The sequence below is a fragment of the Rhodotorula graminis genome, assembly GCF_001329695.1.
Source record: "Rhodotorula graminis WP1 unplaced genomic scaffold RHOBAscaffold_3, whole genome shotgun sequence".
NCBI lineage: Eukaryota > Fungi > Basidiomycota > Microbotryomycetes > Sporidiobolales > Sporidiobolaceae > Rhodotorula > Rhodotorula graminis.
Genome location: NW_017264930.1, coordinates 576,065 through 602,180, shown reverse-complemented (window position 1 = coordinate 602,180; position 26,116 = coordinate 576,065). Strand labels below are relative to the sequence as shown.

The window sequence follows — 26,116 nt, the reverse complement described above, 5'->3', positions numbered from 1 at the left end:
ACCCACCCGTACCGCCCGACCGCCCATGCCACCACGCCCGACCTCTCGCGCGGGCGCACCTTGCGCGCCCACGACCCGGCCAGTCGAGCCCTGCGCTCCGGCGGCTACTCGGACCCGTCGACTCGGCGCGGCCTGTCGAACCCGCCGCGGCCGGCCTCGGCCTCGCCGTCGCTCGCCCACCCGTCGGCGCCGCCCCCGCTCGCGTACACGTCGTCGCCGCGCCCGAGCAGCTCTGCGCACGGCCTGTACAGCGGTACACGGTGGCACAGCGGCAACGCCATGTACCCGCCCCTGTCGCCCGCCTCGAGCGGCCCGTACCCGCCCATCGTCTCGTCCCCGACCTCGCTCTCGACACCCGTCGCACCTCTGCCCAACCCGTACGGCACCCACGTCTCGCCCTCGACACCGTCCGCGACCCGCGCAGCCTCGCTCCGCACCTACGCGAGGTCGCCGCCGCCGCCGCCGCCGACGGGCGCGAGCATTACCTCGGGCCGCCGCCGCCCATCTCAAGCAGAGCTCGAGCAAGAAGCCGTGCGTCTCGCGCTCCCCTCTTTCTCGCCTCCGCACCGCAGTGTCCTGACGTATCGCTCTGCCCCTCGCCGAACAGGTCGAGCGCGCCATGCAGCAGGGCATCGCGACCGAGCAGCGCCGGCTCGCCGCCCTCGCCGAGGAGGACGAGCGCCTCGTGCGCCTCACGCTCGAGGAGTCGTCGTCGTCGGCCGCGCTCGAGCAGCTGCGCCAGAACGCCCTCGCGCGCGAGCGGGCCCACGCCGAGGAGCGTGCGCTCAGGGAAGCGCTCCTCAGCTCGAGGAACGACGCCGAGGGGCGGCAGCGCGACGAGCGGCGGCTCCGGGCCGAGGAGGAAAAGGCGGTGCAGCGGGCCATGGCGCAGAGTCGGCGCGAGAGCGAGGACAGCGTGGGCAAGGGCAAGGGCAAGGCGCGCGTCGACGACGACGGGCCGGCGCACGGCGGCGACGAGGACGAGCTCGAGCGCAGGGAGCGGGAGGCACTCGAGCTCGCGATGCAGCTCAGCCTTCAGGAGGAGGAGAAGCGCAGGATCTGGCGCGGCGGATTCAGCGCGGCCAACTCGGATCCGGAGGAGGTCGAGCCGAGCGCGGCGACATCGTCTGTTCCAGCAGCAGCGTACGTCCTCTTCTTTCTCTCGTTATCAAAGACGTCGACGCTGTCGAGCCTACTGACCCTCTCAGCGTCGCAGGTCCACCTCGTCGTCGTACTTTCCCCCGTCTTCCTCATCGACCGACGTGCTCGACGACGACCTTCCCCCTCCCGCCTACGAGCTCCCGCAGCACGCTCGAGAACTTGATGAGCCCGAGGACATCATCATCGGGCCCGGCCGTCCGCTCCCTTTCCCTCCCGCACCCGCGCCGCCAACCGGCGCCGCCCCAGCCCAGCTCCACCGCCTCGTCTCGGAGAAGCACGCCCGCCTCGACTCGCCCGACCCCTCCCCATACGCCTCATCGTCGTACTCGGCCTACCCGTCTTTCGCGCCGTATGCCGGCTCGCACACCCAGCAGCGCGGGTACAGCGGCTCGTCGTCGCTCGTCGGCTCGGCGTCGGTCGGCGCGCTCTCGGTCGCCGCGAGCGCCGGCTCGTTCGAGGAGTCGATCCCGGCGCGGTGGGACGAGTGCGAGGCGGTCCGCGACCAGGCGCTGCCGTTCGTTGAAGAGCCGCTCGGGCTCGGCGAGGTGGGACCGGGTCGGGCGTCGACGGTTGAGGTCGACCCGTTCGGCGACCAGTTTGCCGAGATCGGCGAGGAGCCTGCGACTGGGCCGAGCTCGTCGGATGAGGCGCAGGAGGAGGAGCCCGCCGTCGCTCGGCCACCGCTCGCGAGTGACCTGTTCGCCGAGGTCCTCGCGCGCCGCACGACCCGGGACTCGCTGTCGCACCGGGCGTACGTGTCTCGGCCCGTCCTCGACGTCGACCAGGTCGAGCGCTCGAGCGGCTCGAGCGGCAAGCCCGCCGACGACGAGCAGCGCACGCCCACCGGCCTCGTACCGCCCGCCGTCGCCCACGTCACGCAGCCCGTCTCGGCCCCGACCACGCCCGAACCTTCATCCTTCCTCGAACTTCCCCTACCTGCGCGCCTTCCGTCCGTCTCGGCCCCGACCTCGCCGTCAGCCGCCTCGTTCCGCTCGTCGCCCTCGGCCGGCGGTTTCGTCGAGGACCTCGGCGCGCTCGTGCCGTTCGCCGACGAGCACGTCCTGCGCGACGTTCGTTGGGGCTTTGTCGACGACGAGACGAGCGCCGCAGGGCGGTACCCGCGACTCGAGTACGAGGGCGACTTCCCGAGGGGGTCGCAGTTGTCGGCGGTGCGAGGAGCGGACGGGCGGCAGGCGTTCAAGTCCTTCGCGATCGAGGCGAGGACATGGCAAAACCTGCTCGTCTTCATCATGTGTACGTCCCGCTCTCTGTCTCTCTCCCTCCCTCGCTGCCTCGAGGACGAGGATGGACCGCAGCTCACCCAGGATTCTCACGCTCGCGCAGGGCACGGCAACTCGCGCTTCGAGGCGGCGCCGTTCGACCTCGAGAAGGACAAGGCGGGTCGAGGGCTCCAGGTCGCCATCCACGTCGACTTTTACCGCTCGGGCCGCCAAGCCTCGTCGGCCGTCTCGATCCGCCCTCCTCGAGTGCGCGTCCGCCTGACGCTCCTCCCGCAAGACGACCCCAACACGCCCCTGCGCCGCGCCAGCAGCGGCTTCCAGCTCGTGGGTCCCGTCGCGCTCGAGCCCGTGTCGCCATCGGTCCGCCTCGCGCTCGCGACGCAGCCCGTCCTTCCTCTCGCGCTCGCCGACCTCGCGACACTCCTGTCGCAGGCGCACTCGGCGTCGAGGAGCTACATGCGGCTCGCACGTCGGGCGCATACGGGCGCGAGCACGCCGCTCGGGCCGACAGCCGAGGGCCGCATCGTGCTCGCGCAGGCGGTCGACCTGTTCCGGCGGCTCAACGGCGAGGAGGTGCGGCCGCCGGCGGCGAGCGACGACGGTGGGAGCGGCGCAGACGAGGAGGTGAGCGTGCTGGACCGGCTCAAGGCGCGGTTGAGGAGGAGGAGGGGCCCGAGGGTCATCGAGGGAGGGAGGGGGAGGGCCGAGACGGTCGGTGGAGCTCTGCCAGAGGGTGCGTCCGCTCTCCCTCCTCTCTTCCCTCGCGCTCTCACTGACGCTCTATGTCTGTGCAGGTGCGACGCTCATCACGCCGTTCAGCCTCGAGTAGCGCCGTCGGATGGAGGAAGCGGTCGGCGAGGTCTCGTGCTTTCCCTTGTTGTCGTACTTTGTCCGCCTGCCTCCCGCTGCAAGTGCACTCTCTCGTGACGATCCTGATGCTGCGCTCGAGCTTGTAGAGAACAACAGCACAAAGTCGAGAGGTCTCATCTGCTCGTTGTGGTCGCGACGAGGTCGACCTTCGATCGCACCACCACACCTCGCACCGACACGCCCAAGCCGGGTCCGCTAGCCTGCGCACGCGCTCGCGCACCCCGCCGATCCGCCTCGCAGCCCCAGCACAGCGGCGTCGCCGTTCCCGCACCGCCCGGCCGCCGCCATGCCGTCGCGCGCTCCGCCCGCCGCGTCGCAAGCCTCGCTCGCCAAGGCCAACGCCAAAGCGCAGCGACAGGCGTCCATCGAGGCGTCGCACGCCATCTCGCGCAGGCGGGCGACCGGCAGGTCGTTTGTCGGCATCAGCCGAGGAGGAGATGGAGGGCCAGTGTTCGTCCCACCTCTCGCTCTCGCTCGCGGTGCGGCGCAGGAGAGCGCTGTGAGAGCTGACGACTCGCCATCCCGGACGCAGACACGGCGCCATGTACGACGCCGAGGACGACCCCGACCGCCTGTACTACTCGAAGGGTCTCGGCCGCCTCGACAGCGACGAGGACAGCGAGGGCGACGACAGCGATGTTCTCGGCGAGGTGGACTTGGGGTGGGGCATCGACGAGGTGCGCCCACGTTTTCGCCGCGAGCGCACGAGGCGGGCCAGGACCTGACGTCCCCCTCTCCCTACTGCAGACCGAGGAGAACGACTTTGGCGAGGCAGAAGACGACGAGCACCCGGGCCGACCAGAGCTCACGAGCTTCTCGTCGTCGTACCGGCGACCGACGGCATCGTTCGACCTGCACCCGCCCGACTACGTGCCGCCCCACGACGAGCACGACGACGGCGACGCGACCGGGTCCGAGGACGACTCGCCCGAGACCAAGGCGCGCTTCGAGTGGCAGCACATGCTCAACAACGTCCTGTCGGGCAACGTCCTCAAGTCGGAGAAGACGCGCCTGTCGACCGCCTCCCTGTCGGGCACCAAGAGCCTCAAAAATGGGTTCGTCGACGGCTTCAGCTCCGGCCGACGACAACGCGCCTACGCCATCTGGCTCCTCCTGCGCGCCAAGGTCCGAGGTCGCACCGCCGACGAGGAGTCGCGTTTCCTCGAGGAAGCGCGAGCCCGTGTCGACGACGTGATCGACGAGGTCGCCAAGTTCCGCGTCGTCGACCTGCAGCAGGAGGACGGCGGCATCGAGATCGACAGCGCGACCCGTCAGCGCAACGCCGCCGACCAAGTCGCGAGCCTCCTCAAGCGCGTCGACTGGTGCGAGTCGCTGTGGCCCTCGCGCCGGGCCCTGTCGCTCGAGAAGGAGCGCTTCACCGAGGACGAGATCGTGCGCCGCCTCGACGCCCTGCGCACGTGGCAGCAGATCACGCGTCGCCTCAAGGTGACGGTCGGCATCCTGCGCAAGTGGACCGGCGGCGAGTGGGAGAAGCTGTCGGCGCCGGCGAGCGTCGAGGAGGGCGCAGGCGCCGCCGGCTCGGGCGCCAGCGGCTCGACGCCGCCGCCAGGCCTGTACGCCGCCGGTGCGGCCGGTCCGCCCGGCACCGAGCGCGGCTTCGTCGCCGTCATCGTCCGCGAGGACTCGCTGTCGCGCACGTTCGAGAAGCGCATCCTCACGGATCTCGCGACCCTCGTCGACACGGCCAAGGCGGCCGTCATCGAGCTCCAGACGTCGTTCACGGCCATGAACCTGCCCGGCTTCACCGACGACCTGTCGCGGCTCGCCATCTTCCCGTCTCGCCTCGCCCAGGAGGCGCTCCGCACCACGCTCGACTCGGTCGCCAACGTCCACGACCCGACGGTCGTCCTCATCGACCAGCTCACCAACGACCTGCGCAAGGGCCTCGAGGTCGCGTGCCAGATCAAGCGCCAGTACACCGAGCTCGCCACGCCCGACGCCGAGGCCGGTTGGGCCCTCCCCGAGCGCGTCGAAGGGTACGAGGAGACGCTCCTCGCCACCTTGCGCTTCTTCTTCAAGCTCCTCCACTGGAAGCTCAAGAGCCCGTCCAAGGCCATCTACTTCAAGGAGACCGAGATCGTCGAGAACGAGTGGGGCTTCCTGTCGGGCGTGACCGAGGAAATCGACGGCGGCGACTTGCTCGTCGGCGAGCACTTCAGGTCCGTCCACACTCTTTCTGTCCCTTTCTCTCGAGCTCGACTGCCTGTCCGAGAGAGCGCAGGAAACTGACCATTTGTCGCCGCCTCGTCCTTCCCCCTGCAGCACCCTCACGCATCGCCTACTCGCCCGCATCATGAGCTACTTCGAGACGCAGCTCCAGGTCCTCGAGACGCGCGACATGACCGTCCAAGAGGCGTCAAGGTGGTTCAGCCAGACGCTCGACAACGTGCGCGCCCGGCACCGCAAGCTTCTTCGGTTCGGCCGGTGCGTGGACCTTCCTCTCCTCTCAGTCCTTCTCCCTCGCCTGTCTCGCGCTCGAGTGCAGCTCACTGACTTGTCCACCGCGCCTGCAGGTCCATGCTCCTCCGCTTCGAGAACTCGGCCGAGTACACGCTCGACAACATCCACCTGCGCACCTTCATCGACGCCCTCGTCGCCTCGGACCACTTCATGATCTACACCGGCGTGTACGAGGGCGAGGGCACCTACGTCATCGGCGACCCGTCGCTCCACGAGCACCCCGAGCTCGTGCGCCAGATCCTCGTGCGGTGCTTCTCGAACGAGACGCAGGGCGACGCGCCCGAGTCGCCCGACCACCCGATGCACTACGTCCTCCTCATCACGCCGCGCGAGGGCTTCATGTGGACCGGCAAGGTCATGAACCTCGAGCTCGGCGCCAAAGTCGACTTCGACCTGCGCGAGAAGCGCGTTCGCGTCGTCTCGGACGGTCCCGCCCAGCGTCTCGCCCGCTCGAAGCGCACCTTCGTCGACATGTTCCCTGCCTTCCGCCACAACGTCATCGTCGAGCAGAAGGCGCACCTCGCGAGCGTCAACCGCGAGACGCGCAAGATCGGCCGCGCCATCTACCGCCTCGCCGAGACGGTCCTCGGCTCGTTCGAGCGGGTCCGGGCCGTCACGTTCCGCCGAGCGGGCCAAGGACAGGAGCTCCTCGGCGGGTACTTCACGTTCACGGCCGACCTCGGCACGCGCAGCTTGCGGTACCTCGAGCCGCCGCTCCGGGGCCGGTTCCTCGTCGCCCTGATGAAGCTCTCGATCCAGTGGATCGCCTTCATCTGCGACGACTGTGTCCCAACGGACCCTCGCACGTTCAAGTGGGCCGTCGCCGCCCTCGAGTACGCGCTCAGCATGAACAAGAACGACAACATCCTCAAGTTCTCCGACGCCGAGTTCGCCCTCCTGCGGTCCAAGGTCGCGAGCTGCATGACGCTGCTCATCTCGCACTTCGACATCCTCGGCGCAAGGTCGAGCTACGAGGCCAAGAAGGAGCAGGACCGCATCGACGCCGCCCGCCTCGTCACCAAGGAGCAGCTCGCGACCCGGCTCGCGACCCTGCGCGAGACGAGGCGCAAGACCGAGGACGAGGACGACGCGTCGAGTGTCGGGTCGCTCCAGATGGCGTGGGAGCAGCGCATGGAGGCGCTCAAGCCGCTCGAGGACGCGCGCGCGAGCATCGAAGCCGGCGGGCGCGTCGTCGGGCGCGTCCTCGACCACAACCTCGCCGAGGACCGCTCGCTCGCCTTCCTCGCGTCGTCGAGCCTGTCCAACATCTCGATCCGGTGGCAGCAGGGCAAGTTCATCGGCGGCGGCACGTTCGGCAACGTCTACCTCGCCGTCAACCTCGACTCGGGCGAGGAGCTCGCCGTCAAGGAGATCCGGTTCCAGGACCTCCAGTCGGCGCCCAACCTCGTCAAGACGATCCGCGACGAGATGAAGGTCATGGAGATGCTCCGCCACGACAACATCGTCACGTACTACGGCATTGAGGTCCACCGCGACAAGGTCTTCATCTTCGAGGAGTACTGCCCCGGCGGCAGCCTCGCCAACCTGCTCGAGCACGGCCGCATCGAGGACGAGATCATCATCCAGATCTATGCGCTCCAGATGCTGTCGGGCCTCATCTACCTGCACTCGCAGAACGTCGTCCACCGCGACATCAAGCCCGACAGTGCGTCGTCCCTTCCCCTCTCTCCCTCTCTCATCTCTCCTTCTGTCTCTCTCGACGTCGTCGTGCTCACCTTGAACTCTCCTCGCCCTCGCAGACATCCTCCTCGACGGCAACGGCACAATCAAGTACGTCGACTTTGGCGCCGCCAAGGTGCTCGCCAAGAATCAGAAGACGCTCGCCTCGCGGTCGCGCATGAGTACTGGCGCGCCGGCCGTCTCGGCCGACGGCGTCGCAGCGCCTGCCGACGCCAACTCGCTCACGGGCACGCCGATGTACCTCTCGCCCGAGACGGTCAAGGGCGAGCGCCGGGGCAAGATGGGCGCGATGGACGTGTGGGCGGTCGGCTGCGTCATCCTCGAGTGCGCGACGGGCAGGAGGCCGTGGAGCAACCTCGACAACGAGTGGTGCGTCGCAGCTCGTTCCCTCTCCTCTCTCGCCTCGCGAGGACGGGTCCTAACGCTCGGTCCTCCCCCTCCTCCTTCTCGCCACAGGGCCATCATGTTCCACATCGGCATCGCCGTACAGCACCCACCTCTTCCCGAACCGCACCAACTCTCCGAGCTCGGCATCGACTTCATCCGCCAGTGCCTGCACATCGACCCCGAGCAGCGCCCGACCGCCGAGGAGCTCATGACGCACCCGTGGATCATGGAGGCGACCGAGCAGATCAACCTCGCGTACGAGCAAGAGTCGGGCCCGACGAGCAGCCTGCGCAGCAACGGCTCGACGTCGTACAGCGGCGAGACGGCGGCTTCGTCGGCGTACGAGGACAACCAGGCGGCGTACGGCCAGCAGCCGGACGCCATCGTCGAGGAGGAGGAGCCCGAGGAGTACGAGGAGGACTATGTCGCGCGCGACGAGGAGGAAGGCGGGTTCGATGGTCAGGACGGCGGCGAGGAGCAGTCGCCCTCTACCGATTGAGCAGCTGTAGATACACGTCCCTTCTCTCGGCAGCCTCGCCCTTGGTGTGCATTGTTGTACTCTTTCGCCCTCTTTCTCTCTCGTGGTCTCTCTCTCGCTGTCTGGCGCTGGGTGCGAGAACTCGAGATGCGCTGCTCGCGAAGTGTGAGGCGGACTGAAGCCAGGTGTCGCAGCACGTTCGCGTGACAGGCAGTGTATCTAGACAGGCCTTGCGTGCTGCGCCTTTCTCGAGCCGACGAGACGGCGGCGCAAGGTCGAGACGCGGCGAGGGAAGGCGGAGGAGGAGGAGGAGGAGGAGGAGGAGGAGGAGGAGGAGGACCGAGCGGCCGTGCGGGACGGCGCTCGTTGCGCCTCCCGCTGCCCTCTGTCTCGATGTGCGCTCCCTATAGACGTGTCGTCGATCGTCGCTCCGCCGTGCGCGCCCGTCTCGTCCCCGTTGCGCCTGCGCCGCCTTCGAGAGCTCGAGAGCTCGAGAGCTCGCTTTTGGAAGCCGGCTCGGCGTCCTTTGCACCGCTGTTGGCTCGAGGGTGGGCATAACGATGCTCAGAAGAGTCTGACGACGCAGAGACGAGCGTAGAGACGCTCGAGGAGGACAGGCGGCCAACCGCGAGTCGGCCTTCTCAAGTCGACCTTCCTCGCCGTGCGACGTCGCCTCTGGCGCTCTGAGCGCCTCTCTTTGTCGTGCTGGAGCTCGATACCGTCATCCTTCGAGTGCAAGGCCCTGAGAGCGACACGCTGAGAGCAGAGTGTACGAGAGGCGGGGTCGATGGTCCGTGCACCCAATCTCCTCCTCCTCGACGTCGACTTTGGCCGCGTCGCCGGTGGCCAGCGGTTCTACATGCGGTCTGGCAAAAGGGGAAAAGCTCCTGCGGAGCAGCAAAAGCGTACTGCAGCGGCCGGGAATCGAACCCGGTACGCGGACAACTTCAAGAGAGCATGGGAAATCCGCATGTTAACCAGTACACCACCGTTGCTAATAACGAGCTCTGCGCCGATAGCAGAGTCCCCGTCCAGTAAAGGCAAGCTCGAAAACCGAGGTCGCAGGTACGACGAGGACCGTGCGCCGCTCCTCGACCGCGCGGGCGTCGCTCGACGACGACAGCTGTCGGATTCGCCCTCGCCCTCGGGCTCGCACGCCTTGCTCAGGCTCTGTCACGCTCGTGGCGCGCCCACGACCGCCGGAAAGGGAACTGGCGAGCTTCGTCCTCGAAACGAGGATCGAGCGTCGAGATGCTTTCCGTTTCTCTCGCTTGTTCTGTCGCTCGATAGGCTCTTCTCTTCTCCACGTCAACGCTGTAGGTCCCTGAACATCAGGATCTTGCAAGAGAAGGCCGAACGAGAGCGGCGACGAGCGGCACCCGTAAACCGCTCGCGGGCACTGGACGCTTTCTCGCCACAGCTCTCGGTCTCTGCGACCTGGAAGTGCTCGCTGCAGCTCTCGCTAAAGGGAGCGTGCGAGGCGGCTGACGGCGTCGTCGTCAAGAGGCGACTCTCAGGCACGGCACGGCACACGGGAAACGAATCGCCTGCACGACCTTTCAAGCTCTATCTACAGCGAGAGAACGGCGCCACCGGCAGGAATCTCGACCCACTCAGGCACTCGAGCGTCCCCATGCCGAAGGGCGCAGGCGCATCCCCCATCCGCGAGCACGTTCCTCGGCGGCCTTGACGTGCTCGGCGGACAGGCGGTCGACGGTGCCGGGTCGGACGCCCCAGCCAAAGAGGATGAACGGGAGCCTGCGAGATGCGAGTTCGAGTGTCAGGGACGGCGAAAGACGGACACAGGCTCGAGACCGAGGACGAGGAGGGAATATCGAGACGCACCAGGGCAGACGGCGCGGGTTGAAGAGGTGGAAGACGAGGATCCAGATGCACATCTCCGAGTACCTGCGGCGACGGACACGAATCAAATCCAGGCGGGCCGAGAAGGGAGAGAGGAATCTGGGCGCACGTGAAGAAAGTGAGGCCCGAGGAGTCCTCGCCCCAAGCCTGCATCTTGACCCAGTTGATGACGTCGACCCAGGTCTTCATGGCCGCCGGGAGCGGGCGCGTCGTCTCGTCGAGGAGGAAGACGAGCTGGATGCGGGCGAGGAGGCCGATGTGCCAGTTGCCGACCGTGCCGAGACCGTCTGGAGAGCGAGAAAGTCAGGTCGAGCTCTCGGAACGGGCCGAATGGAGATGCGGGACGCACCTTGGTACGAGGCGTTGGTGAGCAGGACGCTCCAGTCCTCGACGGCAAAGTTCTGGAGGTATAGCGACGGCGGGTGGTAGTCGCGGTCCGTCTCGGTCGGGAAGAGGTCTTGGGGAAGAAAGTCGAGGGACGGGCGCTTGTAGCCAGTCGCGATGATGAGGCTGCGGGCGCTCGAGCTTGCTCAGTGAACGTCGCAGGGAAATGGGCAAGGATCGAGGAAGGTCGACGCACACGTCGGCCGAGATGAGCGTCTCCTCGCCGTCGTCGCCGCTCTTGGTGTCGCGCTCACGCTCGACGAACCGAATGCCCGACGGGACGATCTTCTTGGTGTCGCCACGGCGGTATTGGATCTTGCCCTCGCGAATGTGGGCGAGCACCTCGTCGTTGACGATCGGCGTGCTGCAAGGGCGACGGCGAGGAGGGTCAGTCGGGGTGACCGCGAGCGAGATGCAGGCTCGAGGGCCGGGCGCTGCACAGACATCTAGAGAAAGAGAGCGAGGACGAACCCCTGGAAGAGGCCCTTCTTGGGCGGAGAGAGCGCGGCGAGGTCGCGGTAGTGGAAGACGCGAATGAACCATTCGGGGATGAAGGACAAGGGCATCTCGCGGCCGAACGGCTGGAGCGACAGGAGGACGTCGATGAGCGTGTTGCGCGGGATGATCCACTTGTCGGACCGGGCGAGCATGACGACGTCCTTGGCCTTCTTGGCGACCGCCAACTCGGCGGACTCGACGCCCGACGCGCCGCTGCCAACGATGACGACCCGCTTGCCCTCGAGGTCGGCGTCGTCGAGCTGAGACGAGTGGAGAATCTGGCCGCTGAACGTGTCCTGGCCCTCGAGCTCGATGAACTTGGGGTCGCCGCACGTCCCGACAGCGCAAACCTGCGGCACACTGGCGTGAGTCCTGCTTCCTGGCTCGAGAGGGCAGGGGGAGGGGACGCACAATCGCGTCAAAGATGCCCTCGTGCCCGTCATTGACGATCCATCTCGAGTGGCCGCCGGACCGAGGGTCCGTCGACGAGTCGGGGTCGCGGATGACCTTCTTGACGCGGTACTGCGACGGATTCGAGAGGGGTCGGCTCGGGTCACTAGGGGTGGGGAGAGAAATCGAGGACGCACGTCGAAGCGAGTGCGCTTTTGCAGGTCGTAGCGCTGCCAGACGGCTCGGATCTGCGAGATGATCTCGTCGCGCTTCGGGAAGCCGCTGTTCCACTTGACGCTCGGGTGGAAGCGGTACAGGATCGAGTTGAGCTGAAGCTGACTCGTCGAGTTCTCGCTGCGCAGGGAAGATGGAAGAGGGCGGGAGGGGAGGGGAGAGGAAGGAGGAAAGGTCAGTTCTCGGGACAGTCTCGAGGGGGACGGGTTCGAGATCGGGCGCACCAGCCCAGACGCCGCCGACGTCCTTCTCTGCCTCGAAGATGACGACCTCGAACCCATGGTCGATGGCGTGCGCTGCGGTGCTCACGCCCGTGAGGCCGGCTCCGATGACGGCGATGCGGCCGTACGGCTTGCCCGGCGGGCGATGAGGTCCACCTGCGGGTCGCTCGTGGAGAGTCAGCTGTGTCTCTCGAGCGAGGCTCTGTGGGCGCAGGGCATGGACTGGGAGAGGAAGGGGGCTGCTCACTTGAGGCAAAGACGAGGCGGATCACCTCCTGGTACAGGCGGTACAGGGCCCAGGTGGCCCAGGCAAAGGGCGCGTAGATGACGGCGTACACGATGCGCTCGACGAGCTGGACGGCGAGCTGGACGAGCGAGTGGTGGCCGCGGGTGGACGAGGTGCCTCGCGGACGGTGGGACCGAGTCGAGCGGCCGCGCGAGGAGCGGGGCGTGGGCTTGTCGACAGCGGTCGAGTCGGACTGGTAGCCTGGCGAGTCGGCCATGGCGTGCGTGCTGTGGTGAGAGCGAGCGAGGGGGTGGGCCGTCATCAGCTCGGCGCCGACTCAGTCGAGTTCGAAACGGCCGAAGCGATCTGCGCCGACCTCGAGTGGCCCTGCTTTTGCGCGTGAAAGAGTGCAGACCCGCGTCGCAAGTACTTTGGCGTCGCACAGCTGGACAAGGTGGGCCGCGAGGACTCGTCCAAGAGTAGCTCGTCGCTGCGCACAGACCTTCAACATCTTGCCCAGATGTCCGCTCACGCACGGACGGCGGGCCCCAAGAGCGCGAGCGTGTAGAGTTGCAGCGTGCGAGTTTCAGCGAGGTGCGAGCCCGAGGGCGAGGGCGAATCCGACAGCTGTCGTCGTCGAGCGACGCCCGCGCGGTCGAGGAGCGGCGCACGGTCCTCGTCGTACCTGCGACCTCGGTTTTCGAGCTTGCCTTTACTGGACGGGGACTCTGCTATCGGCGCAGAGCTCGTTATTAGCAACGGTGGTGTACTGGTTAACATGCGGATTTCCCATGCTCTCTTGAAGTTGTCCGCGTACCGGGTTCGATTCCCGGCCGCTGCAGTACGCTTTTGCTGCTCCGCAGGAGCTTTTCCCCTTTTGCCAGACCGCATGTAGAACCGCTGGCCACCGGCGACGCGGCCAAAGTCGACGTCGAGGAGGAGGAGGTTGGGTGCACGGACCATCGACCCCGCCTCTCGTACACTCTGCTCTCAGCGTGTCGCTCTCAGGGCCTTGCACTCGAAGGATGACGGTATCGAGCTCCAGCACGACAAAGAGAGGCGCTCAGAGCGCCAGAGGCGACGTCGCACGGCGAGGAAGGTCGACTTGAGAAGGCCGACTCGCGGTTGGCCGCCTGTCCTCCTCGAGCGTCTCTACGCTCGTCTCTGCGTCGTCAGACTCTTCTGAGCATCGTTATGCCCACCCTCGAGCCAACAGCGGTGCAAAGGACGCCGAGCCGGCTTCCAAAAGCGAGCTCTCGAGCTCTCGAGCTCTCGAAGGCGGCGCAGGCGCAACGGGGACGAGACGGGCGCGCACAGGCCAACGACGATCGATGACACGGCTAGAGGGAGCGCACATTGACAGAGAGGGCACAGAGAGGCGCAAGGAACGCCGTCGAGCACGGCCGCTCGGTCCTCCTCCTCTGCTCGAGCGAGGCGTTTTCCGACGGTGAAAGGCGTCTCTCGGGGTCAAGAGCGCGGTCGAGACAGTGCGACAGGTCCAATGCTGAGACTGCTACAATATGGGCGACTGAGCGCCGCACCGATCCATGCTCGACGGTCCACCTCGGCCCGGCCCCTCTCTCGACCCTCACTCACGCCCCATGCTGCCCGACATCGTACAGAGCGTACACGTTGGCGACCCCGATGAGGAGCCACAGGGCGCCGCACAGCCACACGAGCCACACGGGGCTCGCGTACGAGACGGTGCCCTCGGGCGCGCGCCGGCGGCGGAACGGGTTGAGCGCGTGGACGAGGTGCTCGATGCGGGCGCGTGCGGGGAGCGAGGTCGGCTCACGGGATGAGGAACGTGGTGCGGCGGCGACAGGGGGCGCGAGAGGGTCGACGGGGATGGCCATGATCGAGTGCTGGGCGCAGAAGATGATGAGGCTGTCGAGGGCAAGGAAAGGCGCGGTCAGGATCGAGTTTTGCGGCATGAGAGCGCGAGATTGAGAGACGCAGGGACGCACGGAAGTAAGACAAAGGTGAGGACGATGCTGAGGGCGACCTGGCTCGCGACGAGGAGCGTGTCGATGCCCTGACGGCCGACCGAGAGGGCGACGGCAAGCGACGGGACGATGCCGATGCAGCGCGTCACGAGGCGGCGCTTCCAGGGCTTGGTGCGCCAGTTGATGAAGCTGTCGAGGGGGCGGGAGGGTCAGTCCTCGAGTGCTGAGAGAGGGAAAGAGAGAATGGGACGCACCCCTCAGAGACGATCTGCCCTGAGAGCGTCACAGTCAGGCTGGCGCTCTGACCCGCCGCAAAGAGTGCAACGGCGAACAAGTAGGCGAAGGCTGCGAGGTGGGCGCAGAAGGTCAGAGACGACCTCGCGAGGAAGATCACGCGAGAGAGAGAAAGAGAGGGAGAGAAAGGAGGACGCACCTTGGCCGAGATACTGCTTGACGAGGTCGTACGCGTCAAACAGGTCGCTCACGCCCCCACCGTCCGGGTTCGAGCTCCGACCGTCGCCGTAGTAGAAGACGGCGGCGCCGAGGATGAGGATGGCTGAGTTGACGACGACGGCGAACCCGAGCAAGGACCCGGCAATGTCGAGCGACGCGTGCGTGAGGTGCGCCTCGACGCAGGCGAGCGTCGGGCGACGCCGAGGGCGCGAGCGCGACGAAGCTTTGGCGTTGGCGGCGGCAGAGGTCGACGAGCGCGTCTTGGCGACGACGTCCATGCCGGCGCAGGTCCGGCCCTCGCCGTCGACGCCCTGCTCGCCGTCGAGCTCCTCAATCCCGTCATCGTCGTCGCGCTCGTCGACCGGCGAGCGTGGCCTCGCCCGCGTGAGCGCGCCGAGGTCGAACCCGAGCGCGCCAAGGTTAACCGGGTGCGGCAGGTGCAGCGACGGGAGGAACGGCCTCGGCGGCGGCGGCGACTCGCCCCTGCGCCGAGCGGCCGCAACGGTCGAGAACGGCGACGCGAGCGTGTCGGCGAGGCGCTGCGTGCGCGAGCGGGCCGGGCGCTCGACGCCGTCTGGGCCCGATTCGGCGAGCTGGGCGCGCCGCGCGTCGCGCTTCTTCTGCCACGCGTCGTCGTCGTCGTACTCGTCGTCGGACGCGGCATCGCCGCCCTCGTACGTCGCGGGCGACTCGCCATAGTCCTCGGGTTTGAGCCGCCGCATGGTCGCCATCTTGGACCCGATGTAGAACGCGTGCGGCATGACCGTCGCTCCGATGATGCTGCAGGCGACGCGGCGAGTCAGTCTGGTGCTCGGCAGGAGAGAGGCGAGGGAGAGGGGACGCACCCGACCGCGATGTAGATGCCGCCGCCCTCGATGATGCCCGAGCGCGGCACGTAGCCGAAGAAGACGTCCTTCCACACGGGCGACACCTTGACGAGGAGCGCGACGAACGAAGCGAGGACACACAGGACGAGGAGACCGATGAGGAGCTCGAAGATGCGCATCGACCGAGTCACGGTCCGGGTCGGGTACTGGTTGAAGAGCAGGAGGATGAGGAAGACGTCGGCCGACGTGAGGAGGACGGCGCCGTAGAGGGGGATGGCCGGGATGAGGCTGTATCGGGCGCGAGTGCGCGCAAGAGTTAGTCGCAGGCACGGCGAGGAAGAGGGCCACGTCTTCGGTGAGAGGGGGGACGCACAGGTTGATGGCGATGGCGCTACCGAGAAGCTCGGCGAGGTCGGTAAAGATGATGCCGATCTCGGCCATGACGTAGAGTGGGTACAAGAGGCCCCACCGGTACACGAGCTTGTACCGCGAGTCGCGGTCGTGCAGCGCGAACCGGCAGTGCGTCGCGAGATCTGCAGGACGGGTCCGAATGGTCAGGGGCTGTGTGACGAAGGATACATGCGCAGACGAGCTCTGCCAAGACGCAAAGCGGCAGAGCCCGCCGTGACGAGAGGTGTTTCGACGCACCATAGTCGGACACGCAGCCGAGCCGGGTCGACAAGAGCTGGAAGAGGAGGGCAACAAGGCCGGCGAACAGGATGACGAAGAGATGGCTGTAACCGAACTGTTTGCGAGGAAAAGGAGGTGAGAACGAGTATGCGGCGGAAGAAGCTGGGTCTTGACGTCGAGGAGGGAGGAGGAACGAGCCGACGCACCTGCGAGCCGGCCGCCAGGTCGGTACTCCAGTTGCCCGGGTCGAGGTAGGCGACCGAGGCGATGACGCCTGGGCCGACAAAGGCGCCGTGGCGCTTGAGGGCCTTGAGGGTGCGCTGGAGCCGGGTCGGCGGCGGTCCTTGGGCGCCCTTGCCGGCCTCGACGCCGCCGCCGTGGCCGCCCGGGTCGCCGTGCGCGGCCGTGTGCGGCGGTATAGACGGCGGGTCGAGGGTCGGGCTGTCGGAGCGAGGCTTGGCACCCGCAGGTGGGTCGAGCGAGGTGGGCGAGGATGAACGTGCGGAGGTGCGGGGTGGGCGTGCGAGGTCGACGAGCGGGTGGGCGTTGCGGTGCGAGGCGAGGGGCGGGCCTTGCATGGCGGCGGTCGCAGCGAGGGGGTGGGTCGGACGACGCGAGGACGAGGTCGGGAGCGGGCGGGGCGAGTCGGAGGCTGAGGCAGGGTCGAGAGGCCGAGCTGCTGCTGGCGGTTGACGCGCTCGAGGCTGTAGCGAGATGCTCTAGGTGGTGTACACGGTGGCGCGCAAAGGTACAGAGGCCGTGGTCGATGCGAGAGAGCTGCGAAGGAGTCGGCGACCGTCGAGGTCGTCCGATGAAGTTCGAGCCAAGAGGTCGCTCGCGGTAAATCAGCCGAGGGGCGCAAAGGGCGTACGATACTACCTGCTACACAGTGAACCTGACCGCACACGACCCGGAGGACGAGCGAGCGAGCGGAGGTCGCACCGCCTTGGTCGGCTGCGCGCGCTCCTCTCGTCGGCGTGTGCCCTCACCGCCCACGAGTGCTTGCGACCCGCCTGCCCCTCGCAGAGCACCCTCGCGATCCAGCACTAGCACACCGACCCGCGCCCCGGTGCTCGCCGCCTCGCCCCTCGACCTCGTCGCTCAACCTCGTTCGTCCGCCGTCTCGGTCAAGCGGCCGCAGCTCGCCCGCTCACCGACGCCGACCTGCGCCAGCACCAGCCACTCACCTCTCGACCCGTGCCCGAGCAGCGCGCCACCCCGCGTCGCAGCATGGACGGCCGCACCCCGTACCGCTCCACCGGCACCGCCGCCCCTTCGTACCACTCGTCCCCCGACCACCTCGCCCCGAGCCACATGTACGCCCGCCCACAGCCACCGTCCGACGTTGCGAGCGACAACTTCCACTGGGGCAACGACGCCGCGTCCACCATCGCCCCGGACGACTCGGTCTCGCAGCTCGACCGCCGCTTCACCGGCCGCAGGGCCATGCTCGGCCCGCGCGCCATGGACCTCGCCGACCCGTCCACCCCGACCGTCCCCGAGGAGGACCACCACTCGCACGACGAGGCCGTCCACCGCGACTACGTCCCGCCCGAGCTCCTCGAGGACGACCGCAGCACCGTCGTGCCCGCCGCCGCTCCCGCCGCCCCATCCTCGTCGCGCCACTCGCCGTCAAGCACCGGCATGCGCGCCGTCAACGCTTCGTCGGCCGGCGGGCCCCTGTCGCGCGCTCGAGGCGACAGCGCCGCCGCCGCCCTCGTCGTCCCGTACGGCGCCGCCCGGGCCCCCTCGGCCTCGCCGTCGCAGGACCAGTACCACGGCGACGACGACGACGACGCGTCGCACCCGCTCGTTCCAGGCGCCGGCGCCGCCGGGTCGGGCCCGGCCGGCGTCCGCTCGGTCGCGCCGTCGACCGTCACGCCGTACTCGCGCCCGGCAAAAGGGTACGCCGCGCTCGGCGGCGACGACGACCACGACGAGTTTGACGACGACGACGAGGGCGAGAGCGGCGCATACGCGGCGTACGCGACGAGGAGGAGGGACGCCGACCTCGAGGCCAAGGCGGGCGGCGCCGCGGCAGGCGCGAGCTGGCAGGGCGGCGCACGAGACGGCGAGGGCGCAGGCGCTCCCGCAGCAGCAGGTCGAGGTGTCCTCGGCGGGTTCCTCAACTCGCTGCGCGGCGGCGGCGGCGGCGGGCGCACGGCCCGCGACCGCGAGGGCTCGTTCTACACGCCCAACGACCTCGCGTTCCGGCCGCCGTCGGGCGACTTTGGCGACGGCAAGCCCGGCAGCAGCTACCCGCCGTCGGCGTACGCGACGCGCGACCACCTCCCGCAGCTCGACAAGGTGCCCTCGCTCGACGTCGCCGGCGCGCACGACCGCTCCCGGTCGTCCATGGCGGGCGCAGGGTACGGCGCGAGCGGCGCGAGGGGCGAGTCGATCGTGCCCAAGCCGCTGTGGCAGCGGTGGCTGTGGGACACGACCGACGCAGAGCGGCGCGTGTGGGAGCACAAGCGCGGCGTGGGCATGCAGCGGTGGCCTTTCGCGAGTTGGGGCCTCGCCGTCGTCATGGTCATTGTGCGTCCACCGCTCTCTCCTAGTCGTGCTCTCGTGCGGAGCGCGTTAACTGACTACGCGGACCGCGGTATTGCAGGTCATGATCGTCGAGCTCGTCCGCATGAACTCGTACACGGGCTCGCCCATCCAGACCAAGCCCTCGTTCAACGTCATGATTGGTGAGCCCTCTCTCTCATCTCTCGGACATGCTCGCTATGGCGAGAGGGGTCATTGACCTCACTCTCGTGCGCGCAGGTCCCTCGGGCGCCGTCCTCATCAACCTCGGCGCACGCTTCGCCGGCTGCATGAAGTACATCTCGAACGTGCGTCCACCTCTCTCTCCTCTCTCGCTCTCTCGACGACCATACTGACTCGCTGCTCGCCGCAGGTGACCGACATCCCGTGGACCTGCCTCAAGGACACGAACAAGGCGACGCTCTCGTCGGCCGACCCTACCTGTGCGTCCCCTCTCTTTCTCTTCCACCGTCAGACCCCATCTGACCCATGTCTCGACAGGTACCATGTCGGATATCTGCGGCTTTGGCGGGTTCGACATTGTCGACGGCCCGGGCGGCCCCGACCAGTCGTTCCGATTCTTCGTCCCCATCTTCCTCCACGCCGGCGTCGTCCACCTCCTCCTCAACATGCTCGCTCAGTGTACGAGCTCGGGTCAAGTGCGTCGCCCTTGTTTCTCTCCTCAGGGACTACGAGGACGAGCCTGACCTGTTTCCTCGACTCGCCGCAGGTCGAGCGCATGATGGGCACGCCGCGCTTCCTCGTCGTCTATTTTGCGTCGGGCCTGTTCGGCTTTATTCTCGGCGCCAACTTTGCGCTCGTCGGCCTCCCGAGCGTCGGCGCGTCGGGCGCAATCTTCGGCACGCACGCCGCCCTCCTCGTGTGCGTCGCCCGCTCGGGCCCGGTCCGTCCTTCTCGAGCGAGTCGAGCCTCGACTGACCTGCGTACCTGCCGTGCGACCCACACAGTGACCTTCTCGCACACTGGAAGATCGAGTACCGTCCGAAGCGCAAGCTCCTGTTCCTCATCGTCGAGATCATCGTGGGCATCGGGCTCGGCTGGGTTCCCGGTGCGTCCCTCTCTCCCTCTCGCGCCCCGTCCGCCCCGTCCTGACCTTCTTCTCTCGGACACGCAGGCGTCGACAACTTTGCGCACCTTGGCGGCTTCCTCGTCGGCCTCCTCACGTCGATCCTCCTCTTCCCGATCGTGCACCCGTCGCGCACGCACAAGCTCGTCTTTGTCGCCCTGCGCCTCGTCGCCCTCCCACTCGTCATCGTCGTCTTTGTCGTCCTCACGCGCAACTTCTACACGGGCGACCCGGCAACGGCGTGCAGCTGGTGCAGGTGCGTCGGCCTGAGCGCACGTTCCTCCCTGACCGTGCTGCGGCCACTCGAGCGGCCCGGCTCGGTTTCTCGTGTCGACAGTCGACTGACACACTCTCTCGCACGTGTGCGCCGCAGGTACCTGTCGTGCTGGCCGACGAGCGCGAACAACGTGAGCCTATCGGGCGTCTACTCTCTCTCGGTCCCTTGGCTCACACCCTCTGATCCCGCAGCATTGCAAGGGCACGGGCCTCACGACGGTCACGGCTTCGTCCTCGACAATCACGTCCCTCGTCACCATCCTCTTCTCGACTTTCGTCCTCCCTCTCCTCTGAACCCTCTCGTCCTCGTCGCCCGCATCCTCGCAAACCGACCCTCTTCTCCTCTTTCGCCCGCCGTCCCTTGTCCTGTACCACCTTTGCTCCCGCACTCTTTATGCCTACCCTCTCGTTGGCGAGCGGCGCCGTGGCTGGCCCAGGCCCTCTTCTCGTCGTCTCTCGCACCTCTTTTATCGACTCTCTCTCTCGCAATTATGGACACTTTGCCGCACACGCGCACTCGACGAGAGAACCGAAAGTGTTACAGTGAGAAAGGACCAACAAGAGACGACAAAGAGGAACAGAGAGAGGGTCCATGAAGCGAAACAGACGCAGGCTGACGAGGGCTCAGGCCTGAGCGTCGCCCGCCTCGTCACGGTAGTACTGCTGCGGCGCGACGGCACCGCCGCCCTCGGCACGGAGAGCCTGCTCCTCGCCTTCGAGCTCGCGCGACTCCTGGACGAGCGAGCACGTCGTGCAGAACGCGCCTGCGAGGTCGGGGAAAGGGCAAGGTCAGTTCCCGTCTCGCTCGCTCGGGATCGTCTCGAGAGAGAGACGAGGGAAGGCGAGGGACGCACCGACGAGAACGTCCTCGACGGCGTTGCCGCGCACGGCGTAGCGCTGGCGCGTGTGGAAGCGGGCGACGCACTGGAGCGCGACCTGGCCGATGCCGCCGAGCTGGGGCGCGAGGGCGTACAGGCAGGTCCACAGGCCGAGGCGCGACGGGTCCGGGTGCGCTGTGTGTTTCGTCGAGTCAATCAGGGGCTCTGGACGAGGGGGGTGGGGCGGTCAGAGAAGAGAGAGTGGACTTACGCTCGCCCGTCTGGGTCAGGTGCACGAGGCGCTCGCGATTGTGGTTGAAGACGAGGCACGGGCAGCACATGGCCTCGGCCGTGAGCGCAGGCCGCTCGTACCAGGCGCACAGGCCGTGCGACCAGTCGCGCTTGCCGTCGAGGCCGACCGGAACGGCGAGCGGGTTGCGCGGGCCGTGGAGGCGCATCTGGGGTGTCGCGCTCTGCAGGGGCGGTGGAGGCGTGTCAGGCCGGATCGAGAGGACTAGGGACGAGATGCACGCACCGGCTGGACGGCCTTGACGGGCGTGGCGCGAGTCGAGAGGAGGGCGAGGTCGGCGGGGAGGGTGCCCTGCGTGGCGGCCTCGTACGCGGGCGGGGCAGCGTCGTCGGTTGCGGCGACAGGCTCGTAGTGCTTGCTGTCAGTCATGGTGCTGCACTGGCTTGGAGCGCGTGAGGCGAGCGAAGGAGCGAGCCAGTGGTATCATGCACCGCCTCCTGATCAAGCGAGGGCCGGGCGACGTCTCTCACTTTCTGAGCAGCCTCTCGACGACGGGCGCAGACGGGCACTGAAATCTGTGTATTGCTCACAAGTACGGACAAAGAGCGGACCGGCGCGACGACGACCTTTGACGTCGCCCGGGAGAACAAGCGAGGCGGGCGAGGAGGAGGGAGGCAAGCGGGAGGAGGGGTAGGCACGAGGAGAGGGCGTCGTCGAGACGCCTTTTGGGTAGGAAGACAGGGAGAGGTGCGAGGGGAGAGGAGAGGGAGGGAGAGAGGGCGACGCGTGTCCTCCTGCCACGCGCCGCGGAGTCCAGGGATACATACAGAACACGAAGGCGGATAGTGACATACGAACGGCGAGGCGAAGAAGGCGACGACAACCTGGTGGACCGAGAAGAGGAACGACGACCGAGGACGAGAGAGAGAGAGAGAGAGAGACGGCGAGTTGCGGGTGCGAGTGCCGGTGCGAGAGAGGGAGAGAGTCGACTCTTGACGAGGAGGGCGAGTCGTTTTGATGGCGAGAGAGGGACGGTAGAAGGAGGAAGGGTGCGAGGAGAGGACGCTCAGGCGCGACCGTGGAGCGACGAGCCCGTCGGCGCCGGCGGGTCGTCGAGGCACAGCTCTTCGATCTCGGGCCAATCGAGGGCCCCCTTGCCGTACGCGGCCGACATGGCGCCGTGCGCCGTGCCCGAGAGCCAGTCGCCGCCGACGCGGTGGAGCATCGGCGACGCGGCGGCGCTCGACAGGCTCGACGACGAGTCGTTGCGGGCGAGGAACGGCGACAGCGGCGCGGCGGCCGACGACCCCGACGACATGAACGACGCCGCGCTGTCCTGGCGGGCGTGCGACGCGCCCGTGAAGAACCTTCTCGACGAGGCCGACGGCGGCGAGACCGGACCCTGCTTGTTCGGGCGCGCCGCCGCGTACGAGGGCGACGCGAGCGAACCGAGCGACGCCGTCGAGCCGCGAGGCGCGCCCGAGCCGAACGACGAGATGGACCCGCGAGGTCCGAGCGGCGCGCCGAGCGAGGCGAGCGACGAGCTCGAGCCGTGCGCGCTCAGGCTCGCGAGGCGCTGCAGGCGGCTCTGCGGCGCGTCCCTGTACGTCGCCGGCGCCTGGCCGGGACGCTCGCGGATCCCGAGGCCGAACAGCGTCGACGTCTCGAACGACGAGCCGGTCGAAGACGAGGACGACGAGCCGCCGGGAAGGGGCGCACGGGCCTCGACCGGCGAGCTCTGCGCCGCCGACGACGACGACGAGTGCGACGCGCTCCCAAGGAGCTCGGACAGGGCCGGACCGAACGTGCGCGACGGCGCCGTCGTGACGGCCGTCGAGGTCATGCGGCCGTGCGGGCCCGGGCTCTGGGCTCGACTGCTCGCCGTCGAGCCCTTGCGCGACGCGCTCGGCGACGACGGCGCCGTGCCGTCGGGAGCGGCGTGGATGAAGCAGCAGCGTCTGCCGTACGGGCACGCGCCGTCCTCCCAGAAGGTGCGGCAGATCTCGGACTTGAACTGCGGGGCGCGAGAGGGTAAGGTCAGGGGCGGGCTCGTGCGCAGGTCGGCAACGACGACGACGACGCACCTTGGCGTGACGGGGAGCGTAGCGCAGCTCGCGGATGCCGTGCGCAAACTGGCACTTCTCGCCGTATTTGCTGCGTGCGGGGGAGGAGGAAGAGGTCAGGCCGGGCTCGACGACGTTCGTCTCGGGACACCGAGTAAGAGAAACGAGGGACGCACCACCACTCTAGCTCGTCCCAACTGCGGCAGCCCTCGGTCTTGTACAGCTCGGTCTTGCGGTTGTTCGGGCTCGGACCGGGAAGGGGCACGCCCATGGCCGAGCGCTGCGTGCTCGCCAACTGCTGCTGGCGGCCCATCATGGCCGCGACCTTGAGGACGACGTCGTCGACGCCGCTGTTGTCCGGGTCGGCGAGGAGGCGGTCGGCGGCGTCCTGCGACAGGCCGAACAGGGTCGCGAGCGGGTGCAACTGGTCCATGGCGTGGTCGAAGTGCTGCGCCATCTTGTCGAGGTGCTCGTCCGTGACGGGCGTCGTGAGCGACGTGCACGTCGACTCGACGAACAGGTCGCGCGCCTCGAGGTAGAGCGCGTCGTCGCGAGTGAGGTTGAACGGCTCGGGGTGGGCGAGAGGAGGGTAGGTGCCGCCGAAGCTCGCCTGCGAGCTGCGGTACGACACGCCGCTGACGCTCGCCGCCGGCGAGAGAGGCAGGTACGCGTCGTGGTCGTCGGGAAGGTGGACCGAGGACGGGTCGTCCTGCGGCGCGCCAAAGTACGTCTTGAGCTGCGCCGCGGTCTGAGCGCGGGCAAAGACGGGGCGAACCGCCGTCGGCGAGTAGAAGCTGCTGTCGGACGACGACGCGATGCTCGAGCTGCGCGCGTGCGCAAAGCTGGCGCCGTTGGCGGAGCGCACCGGGCGCCCGCCGTACGACTGCGGGTGGCGCCAGTGCCCGGCGGCGCTCGAGAGGCCGAGGTCCTCGCTCGCGGCGCGCATGCGCATCGCGCCCGTCTCGAGCTCGTCGACGTCGGCGAGGACCTCCATGTCGTCGTCCGAGTCGAGCATGCGGCGGCCGAGCGGCGCCGACTGGAGCTGGAGGATCTCGTCGGCGATCGTGTACTTGGCGCCCTGCGACAGGAGGTGGCCGTCGTAGTCGAACTGCGAGCGGCTGCTCGTGCTGCTGCTGAGCGACCAGTGGCGGAGCGGCGCCGACGACGGCGTGTGCGGGTCGACGGGCGAGCTCGCGACGCTCGCCTCGTCGTTGTAGGCGTGCGCCGCCGGGAACGAATAGCGGCTCAGGGCCGTGCTGATGCCGAGACGAGGGACGTCGGGGCGCGGCGACACAGGCGTGAAGGTGGTGGCCCTGGGCGAGAACGGCTCGGCGGTCGGCGTGAGCTTCTTGCTGCGGGTCGGGTGGACGGGAGCCGCCGTGGCCGCCGCCTGGTGGACGACGTCGGCGGACGAGTTCGACGCCTGCGGGCCGTCGTCCTCGTGGTCGATCTGGCCCGCCTTGACCTGGTCGCCGCCGACTTGGGCCTGGACGCCGAGGTCCTCGAGCGAGAACGGCGTGTGGAAGTGCTGGTCGGGCGAGGCGTGCGGCGTCGGCGACTCGGCGGCGACGGCGGCGGCGGCGACGGTGGCGAGCGAAGGGAACGAGAAGCTGCCGGCATGCCACCCGGACTCGCCCCAGAGGAGCGAGGCGGGCGAGCGCGAGCGCGGCGAGGCGACGGCGGCCATGGTGCCCTTGACCTCGAGACCGCGCCCCTTGCGGCGCTCGTGCGGCTCGTCCGTGTCGGACGCGTCGGCGTCGTAGTCGTGCGAGACCTCGAGCATGGCGGAGGACGAGGGGGTGCCGAGGTCGAGCGAGGGCGGCGGCGAGGGCGAGTTGCGCGAGAGGGGGAGCTTCTTGGCGCGAGGGTGCAGGTGCGGTGGGTGCACGACCGGCGCGTCGGCGAGAGCTGTGGCAGGAGGGAGATGGGGTGCCGTCAGCGCGCGAGATCTGGGGGAGGAGCTCGGCGCGCGAGATGCGCGTGCGTGGACGAGGGGGAGGAGGAGAAGGGCTCACGAGTGGTGCCAGGCTCCATCCCGACTCGCTGTTGAGCGGAAAGGCGCAAGTCGAAGTGGGAGGAAGGGAAGAGAGAGAGAGAGTGGGAGAGGGACGCGACGAGCGGGGAAGCGAGACGGGGCCTCTCTCCAAACAGACGAGCGACGGACAGAAACCGCTCGGCGAGGACTGTGCACAGACTCCGACTCGAAGGCGAAGCTGCCCCGCTCCTTTGCACCGCTCTGCTCCACTGCCACACCGCCATGCTGCACGAGCTGCGCGCTCTCGAGCGCGAGACCGAGGCGGACATCCTCGAAGCGACAAAGTCGAGCCGCGAGGAGGAGGCGCTCGCTCGCTCCGAATCCGCCGCTTCGCCTCCTCCTGCATCGCTCCAGCACGGCCCTTGCCCCTTCTGCGCCTGCTCAGAGGTCGCCCTCGACCGCCCGACACGCTCAGAGCCTCGCGTCCAGCCCCGACTCGAGTGTCTGTATGCGCCGAGGGAGGGAGCGCGAGCAGGTCGAAGAGCGACGTGGGGCGAGCGAGCGGGTACACGGGCGCGCGAGGGCAGCTCCAGAGGCGACTCTGCGCCCGTCGGTGCAGCCCTTGAGCGTGTCGAGGGCGTGTGTCGAGGGCGGATCCTCCTCGTCCGCCTGCACGCACTCTCCGCACGCGTCCGGCTTGCGACGGCGCTCACGCGGCCTCCTCGCCATGCTGCGTCCGCTTCTTGAGCTTGTGACTGTCGATTGAGGCCGCGCTAGGCCGCCCTTGTCGTCGCCGCCGCCGCCAATGGCGTCTCGAGCGACCGTCTCTTTCCTCGACTAGCTCCTTTGCCTCTGCTCTGCTGCGCTGTTCCTCGGCGCGATGCCGACGCTGGTCACAGAGACAAAGGGGTGCTCGCCCCCTCGTCGCCCGTTGGATCGGGTCCATCACGACCGTTTCATCCTGCTGCGCGTGCTCGTCCTCGCAGCTCGCGCAGCTACCCTCTTTCCCGCTCGAAAGGTCGCGCTCGACCGGCTCGACGCTCTTCTCTCTCCTTTCCGTGTCTGTGGCCGCCGGTTCCGCCTCGTCTCGGTGCGTCCCTCTTCCCTTCTCCTCCGCCGGCAAG

At 68.2% G+C, this 26,116-nt stretch overlaps 7 protein-coding genes and 2 non-coding genes across 9 annotated transcripts; 4 read left to right on the top strand and 5 right to left on the bottom strand.

The window, feature by feature from the left end:
- The first annotated feature begins 84 nt into the window (after window positions 1–84).
- RHOBADRAFT_51881 (uncharacterized protein) lies at window positions 85–3,328 on the top strand. Its single transcript, XM_018416064.1, has 5 exons — window positions 85–531; window positions 608–1,143; window positions 1,217–2,415; window positions 2,506–3,135; window positions 3,197–3,328. The coding sequence occupies exons 1-5, from the start codon at window positions 280–282 to the stop codon at window positions 3,229–3,231; spliced, it is 2,652 nt and encodes an 883-aa protein (XP_018272946.1). The 5' UTR covers window positions 85–279; the 3' UTR covers window positions 3,232–3,328.
- Window positions 3,329–4,202: 874 nt separating this feature from the next.
- RHOBADRAFT_24739 (uncharacterized protein) lies at window positions 4,203–8,408 on the top strand. The gene is made up of 6 exons (XM_018412649.1): window positions 4,203–4,300; window positions 4,346–5,452; window positions 5,556–5,717; window positions 5,807–7,419; window positions 7,514–7,823; window positions 7,911–8,408. The coding sequence occupies exons 1-6, from the start codon at window positions 4,233–4,235 to the stop codon at window positions 8,338–8,340; spliced, it is 3,690 nt and encodes a 1,229-aa protein (XP_018272945.1). The 5' UTR covers window positions 4,203–4,232; the 3' UTR covers window positions 8,341–8,408.
- Window positions 8,409–9,228: 820 nt separating this feature from the next.
- Window positions 9,229–9,314, bottom strand: RHOBADRAFT_t17. Its single transcript has one exon. It is a non-coding gene; the product is annotated as a tRNA-Gly (tRNA).
- Window positions 9,315–9,932: 618 nt separating this feature from the next.
- Window positions 9,933–12,412, bottom strand: RHOBADRAFT_42108 (uncharacterized protein; the record flags this gene model as incomplete). Its single annotated transcript, XM_018414005.1, has 10 exons — window positions 9,933–10,077; window positions 10,165–10,227; window positions 10,292–10,469; window positions 10,532–10,692; window positions 10,763–10,930; window positions 11,038–11,414; window positions 11,476–11,586; window positions 11,652–11,804; window positions 11,878–12,065; window positions 12,157–12,412. The coding sequence occupies 10 exons, from the start codon at window positions 12,410–12,412 to the stop codon at window positions 9,933–9,935; spliced, it is 1,800 nt and encodes a 599-aa protein (XP_018272944.1).
- Window positions 12,413–12,890: 478 nt separating this feature from the next.
- Window positions 12,891–12,976, top strand: RHOBADRAFT_t27. Its single transcript has one exon. It is a non-coding gene; the product is annotated as a tRNA-Gly (tRNA).
- Window positions 12,977–13,615: 639 nt separating this feature from the next.
- Window positions 13,616–16,569, bottom strand: RHOBADRAFT_51878 (uncharacterized protein; the record flags this gene model as incomplete). Its single annotated transcript, XM_018416063.1, has 8 exons — window positions 13,616–14,022; window positions 14,103–14,270; window positions 14,336–14,426; window positions 14,515–15,314; window positions 15,380–15,649; window positions 15,735–15,894; window positions 16,010–16,106; window positions 16,198–16,569. 8 exons carry the CDS (start codon window positions 16,567–16,569, stop codon window positions 13,728–13,730), a joined length of 2,253 nt encoding a protein of 750 aa, XP_018272943.1. The 3' UTR covers window positions 13,616–13,727.
- A 1,777-nt stretch (window positions 16,570–18,346) lies between these two features.
- Window positions 18,347–20,180, top strand: RHOBADRAFT_12722 (uncharacterized protein; the record flags this gene model as incomplete). Its single annotated transcript, XM_018412100.1, has 9 exons — window positions 18,347–18,529; window positions 18,606–18,687; window positions 18,764–18,818; window positions 18,939–19,182; window positions 19,254–19,405; window positions 19,492–19,592; window positions 19,659–19,866; window positions 19,984–20,017; window positions 20,079–20,180. The coding sequence occupies 9 exons, from the start codon at window positions 18,347–18,349 to the stop codon at window positions 20,178–20,180; spliced, it is 1,161 nt and encodes a 386-aa protein (XP_018272942.1).
- Window positions 20,181–20,510: 330 nt separating this feature from the next.
- On the bottom strand, window positions 20,511–21,198 carry RHOBADRAFT_12828 (uncharacterized protein; the record flags this gene model as incomplete). Its single annotated transcript, XM_018412108.1, has 3 exons — window positions 20,511–20,650; window positions 20,741–20,899; window positions 20,976–21,198. Coding segments are annotated over 3 exons (522 nt in total), but the record flags the coding sequence as incomplete, so codon positions are not given.
- An 822-nt stretch (window positions 21,199–22,020) lies between these two features.
- Window positions 22,021–25,721, bottom strand: RHOBADRAFT_49364 (uncharacterized protein; the record flags this gene model as incomplete). The annotated part of the gene is made up of 6 exons (XM_018415242.1): window positions 22,021–22,968; window positions 23,039–23,108; window positions 23,194–24,925; window positions 25,033–25,060; window positions 25,182–25,429; window positions 25,562–25,721. 6 exons carry the CDS (start codon window positions 25,719–25,721, stop codon window positions 22,021–22,023), a joined length of 3,186 nt encoding a protein of 1,061 aa, XP_018272940.1.
- Between the last annotated feature and the right edge of the window lie 395 nt (window positions 25,722–26,116).

Excerpts from the sequence above, each read along its gene's own strand:
- RHOBADRAFT_24739 (XM_018412649.1), top strand. The coding sequence starts at position 4,233 with ATGCTCAACAACGTCCTGTCGGGCAACGTCCTCAAGTCGGAGAAGACG. Across the intron at positions 5,453-5,555 it reads CTCGTCGGCGAGCACTTCAG|CACCCTCACGCATCGCCTAC; the intron begins GTCCGTCCACAC and ends TTCCCCCTGCAG. Across the intron at positions 7,824-7,910 it reads AGCAACCTCGACAACGAGTG|GGCCATCATGTTCCACATCG; the intron begins GTGCGTCGCAGC and ends TTCTCGCCACAG.
- RHOBADRAFT_51881 (XM_018416064.1), top strand. The coding sequence starts at position 280 with ATGTACCCGCCCCTGTCGCCCGCCTCGAGCGGCCCGTACCCGCCCATC. Across the intron at positions 1,144-1,216 it reads TCGTCTGTTCCAGCAGCAGC|GTCCACCTCGTCGTCGTACT; the intron begins GTACGTCCTCTT and ends TCAGCGTCGCAG. Across the intron at positions 2,416-2,505 it reads CCTGCTCGTCTTCATCATGT|GGCACGGCAACTCGCGCTTC; the intron begins GTACGTCCCGCT and ends ACGCTCGCGCAG.